Source organism: Stenella coeruleoalba (assembly GCF_951394435.1).
Source record: "Stenella coeruleoalba genome assembly, chromosome: 8".
NCBI classification, from domain to species: Eukaryota; Metazoa; Chordata; class Mammalia; order Artiodactyla; family Delphinidae; genus Stenella; species Stenella coeruleoalba.
Window position 1 is genome coordinate 23,647,375 of NC_137154.1, and position 5,029 is coordinate 23,652,403.

The following is a 5,029-nucleotide window of genomic DNA, read 5'->3' on the forward strand; positions in this document are numbered from 1 at the left end:
GCTAAGTCCGTGTGCCACAACTACTGAGCCCGGACTCTAGAGCCCACAAGCCACAATTACTGAGCCCACGTGCTACAACTACTGAAGCCCATGCACCTAGAGCCCATGCTCCACAACAAGAGAAGCCACCGCAATGAGAAGCCTGCACACTGCGATGAAGAGTAGCTCCTGCTTGCCGCAACTAGAGAAAGCCCACATGCAGCAACGAAGACCCAATACAGCCAAAAATAAATAAATTAAAAATATTTAAAAAGAACATAGAAAAAATAAATTGTATGTTTACCCACATAAGAAAAATAAATTAAAAATAATTTTTTAAGTTAAAAAAAAAAAAGAATGTGCAGGGAGCATGCTTGGTATGTTCAGAACTCACCAAGGGAGCCTGTGTGCTGGAGTGAAGTGAGTGTGAGGTGAGGCATGGTCAGAGCTGAACTCAGAGAGGTGGAGGATTCATATCATATTGTGCTTTGTAAACCACAGTTAAGGACTTCAGATTTCATTCTGAGTTTAATGAGGAGCTCTTGGAGGGTTTTCAGCAGAGGAGTAACATGATCTGATTTATAATTTAAAAGCAGCACTCTGAAAGCTGCATGGAGAATGGCCGGTACTGGGCCAAGGGTGGTGGTAGAGACATCTATTGGGACACTCCTGCAGTAATCTAGATTAGAGGTGGTGGTAGCTTGCACCAGTCTAGTTGGTAGCAGAAGTGGTGAGGAGTGGTCAGATTACATTTAAAAGGTAGAGTCAACAACAATTTCTGATAGTTTGGATGTGGCATACGAAAGTCAGGAGTCAAGGATGACTCGAGTTAGGAGTACAAGTAAAAAAACCCCAAAATGCAAATTAGATGCCATAGTTCCAAAAGGAACATTTTTCTTTCTATAAAAAGTGCCCCAGGGGCTTCCCTGGTGGCGCAGTGGTTGAGAGTCCGCCTGCCGATGCAGGGGACACGGGTTCGTGCCCCGGTCCGGGAAGATCCCACGTGCCGCGGAGCGGCTTGGCCCGTGAGCCATGGCCGCTGAGTCTGCGCGTCTGGAGCCTGTGCTCCGCAACGGGAGAGGCCACAACAGTGAGAGGCCCGCGTACCGGAAAAAAAAAAAAAAAGTGCCCCAGAAGCCTACATAGACTTGATTCCTATTCAGCTATTCAAATGTAGAAAGAAAAATCCCATTAAAAATCAGGTCAGTTATAAAGAGCCTGTGCTTACTCTTGTGCAAAGCACTGGCCTAGGGAAACAACCCAAGGAAACTACATTTGATTCTTCCAAGTGTAGAAACTACAATTGCTCTCTTCCCCTCTGTTAGCATGAGACCTACCATACAGACACACACGAGCCAAGACTTGATCGTATCAGTGCTAAAGCTGAGGCATCAATATAAAGTGTAATGACTGATGGGTAAGTCAGGTGGGTTGGGGAGGCATCTCCCATCTGCCCTTCCAGATCTATTCATCAACCCTCCCCCATACTACTATATGGGCTACATCAACAGGCCTCCTTGCTTTGGCCTCCAGTTGGGTTCTGCCAATGAGCAGAATAAGCAGGAGACCGAAAGGAGAGAGAATAGTGAGGTCAGGACATTTTTTTCCCCAGCCCCCTCCTTGAAGGGTTGCCTGGCCTGGCTGGATCCTTTAACTGAAGGGCACAGCTCCATCAGAGGTCCTCCCACAGGCTCCCTCCTCCCCAGTTCCAGGAAGTGCTCGCTTCCCATGCCTCTTCAAGCCAAGAGGTGGTCACAGCACCTTACTCAAAACAGCCCATTAGGGCTTCCCTGGTGGCGCAGTGGTTGGGAGTCCGCCTGCCGATGCAGGGGACACGGGTTTGTGCCCCGGTCCAGGAGGATCCCACATGCTGCGGAGGGGCTGGGCCCGTGAGCCACGGCTGCTGAGCCTGCGCGTCCGGAGCCTGTGCTCCGCAACGGGAGAGGCCGCAACAGTGAGAGGCCCGCCTACCGCAAAAAAAAAAGTACAAAAAAACAGCCCATTAGTACAGCACCATCTCTACAGCCTAAATTCACAAAAATAGTCACTTATAAAACTCTCCTCAAATTACCCATTTCTAGAGTGTCATCGATTCCCTTGCCAGGAGCCTGTAAAAAGATTTAAGAGGGTGGCATTGAAGTAACAAGAAAAATTTCAAACCACAAGGAAGGTCACTCCATTTGAAGGAACAATATGAGCAAAGAAAGGAAAGAGAAGTACAGATGTTTAGGTAAAGGTGAATGATCGGATGAGCCTAAACGCACAAACTTAACCCAAACCCAGATATGAATCAAAATTTCCAGATAACTGCCTTTGTTGTAGTCACTTGTGTAAATGTATCCAAGAGTCATTTGTTTATAGTTCGAACCCCTATATTAAAATGCACCTTTCTTGTTCTCAGATATGGCAAACACCCTTGCAAAGTAGCACAATTATTTTCTGCAGGAAATGACCAAAATGTTCATGGTAATAGCCTGGAGACTAGGTGGCATTTATAGATAAATTACAGGGAGACCTACAAGTTCCCTAGAATCACATACAAAATTTTGCATGTATGCATTTTTCTGAAGAAGTGGTATAGCTTTTATCAGTTTTCAAATAGGTTTACGCCTCTCTAAAAATCAGTGCTAGTAGATTCCCAAAGAAACTCGCCTGAATTTAAATTTACCAACCTTAATTCTTCCCTAGAAATGTTTCATTAACACAAGAAAGGCCTTGATTGAAGAAAAGTATCCAGTAGATCACCAGCTATAGTAAATGTATTGCTTACCAAGTACAAAAAATAAAAAGAGTCACCATACACTCCATTTTATTTACAGAATCTGTTGATTCCTTCATACACTTAGCACTGAATGATACATTTATAAAGACCCTGCTGGAACTGTAAGGTATGTCAGAATGGCTGCAGAACTATTTTCTCTGGATGAAATAAACCAAACACTTCAGAAGAGGTTTCAGCTTGCAATATTGGTCTTCTTGGTATTAAACTATAAAATTTAAATTCTACATGAATCCCAGTTTATTCTGCAATCTTGGAACAAGGGCAAAAAGAAATCACCACTCAAGAGTGTAGGAAAAGAATGAACACATACATAAGAGTTTGGGGATTTACACATTTTTTCGCAAAGGCAAATGATGCTCAAGACAACAATAAGGTGTATTTAAGAGTATATCATCTTAGAAACTTACAGCGAGGTCAGTGACGTATACTTTAACTCTTAAATGGTCTTACCATCCTTTATACACAGTCTGGAATTTTAGTGCCTTATTTAAAATAATGCTATCATGACGGTTGCTGAAATACCATTTCACAATGTAGATATTATCAGACTACGTCACTTATTAAAAAAAAAAGTCTCATCACTGGATCTTAAAATCTCAGTGAAATCATCTTAACATTAACTTCGTGTAACATTTTTTTCTGAGCCTCAAGTAGCTCAGAATATGTAGGCAATGCCTACTGCACCTAATTTTTTATATTACAATTCATCCTGTGGAGTGATTGAATGATGCGCAGGTAGTAATACACTCAGTACCTGCCCGCCACCCATGTGAAGAAAAATAATGCCGGGCACACTATATTACATAGTATTAAACACTGTAAGAATTATGTTAATTGTGTCAATACCACTCTTTAATGACAACTTTCTATAATAAATTTTGTGAACAAAGAAGAATTTCAATGACTATCCAGTTCTACAAGGGTTAAGTCAGAACCCACTCAAGTTGCCCAGCCACAGTGCGACCTGAGAGTAATTCAGGATGAAGCACTCTGCTTTGGATAAACAGGCCCTTAGATAGTTCGAAGCATATCTCAGGAAGAATTTCAATGACCCTGGATTCTTACATCTTCCTATTAGTAGAAATACACTAAAACCATTAACATGAGATATCTGTTCTTTGTGATTAGCAGTAATCTTTTACCAAGATATATGCTTGACTGTATGTATTTCCTAGACAAAAAAAATTCATATACAATCTGGCTTCCCCCCTACCTCTGCAGAGCAGTTCCTCGGAGCTGAGTGGCTGTCTCCCGTGCTATAATCGTCAGTAGGCCGCTGAATAAAACTTAACTCACAACTCTTATGTTGTATGTCTTTAAGTCGACATCTTCTTGGTAAGATTCCACTCCTAAATTTTCACTCTTTCAGGCTCATGTTTTGGTTAAACATTCTTCCCGACCTATGTCTAATGGCTGGACATTTACAAATTGGGTCCTTTACCACAGTCGTCGCGTGGAGCAACCCAACTGGCCTCGAAGGTCTCCCAACAGAGACAGGTCAGGAGAATGAATAAAAACGGCTAACGGTGACGTTTAAATCTCAACAAACTTGGTCAACCTAACAACTCTAAAGAAACCTGAAATGTGACTGGGAAAAGGCCCGAGAGATGCCTCACAACCCAAATTCCAAGGCAAGGTCACGGAGAAGCCATATCACCCAGGCGGCCAGGGACGGAATCAAGTTCTCCTAGTTTCCCCAAAAGCCCTTTGCGGCATGCAGTAGGCCAAGTCAGCAGACTCCTCCCCGAGAAAAAGCCAAGGGAACAGTGAGCCCCTGGCAACTCACACCCAGATGCAGGCCTTCAATCGAAAAGCTCCAGCCCCAGGCCCACTGCTCAGATACACAGAAGCTGTGCGAGCCCCAGCCACTCACCTCGCAGCCACTGCGTGCTGTGAAACCATCTCCAACTAGCTCCACGACCGGCAGACCACACAGCAGCCCCCTTAACCAGCCCACGCAGCAACCGCTGATCACAGCCTAGCCTCCAGGAGGCCGCCATCTTCCCGGCCTTCTCCCGGGCTGCCCTCTGCACAGCCTGATCGCCCAGTCATCAAGGCCCTCTCAGGCCCCGCCTCCCACCCTGTTGGACACGCCCCCTGGACGCCAGCCGCCCCTCTGAGCCTTGGAATCAAGCTCTTCTAGCCCCGCCTCCAACAGCTTGGCCCCGCCTCCCGGTCAGGCGGCTCCGCGGTTGGGTCTCCAGGCAGCGAGGCCCTCCCAGACCCGCCTTTCGCCTTGTCCGCCCCGCCCCCAGGGTGCCCTCAGGA

General features: G+C 45.4%; 1 protein-coding gene across 2 annotated transcripts in view; it reads right to left on the bottom strand.

Annotated features, from left to right (window-relative positions):
- The window catches only part of PDHX (pyruvate dehydrogenase complex component X), a 78,676-nt gene extending 73,903 nt beyond the window's left edge, over positions 1-4,773 (bottom strand). For both annotated transcript variants that reach the window (XR_013829575.1, XM_079930553.1), the window contains exon 1: positions 4,635-4,773. Coding sequence is in view for 1 of the 2 variants with exons in the window: in XM_079930553.1 (XP_079786679.1) it covers positions 4,635-4,761 (127 nt within the window). In the remaining variant the exon portion in view is untranslated. The remainder of the gene's footprint in view (positions 1-4,634) is intronic.
- Between the last annotated feature and the right edge of the window lie 256 nt (positions 4,774-5,029).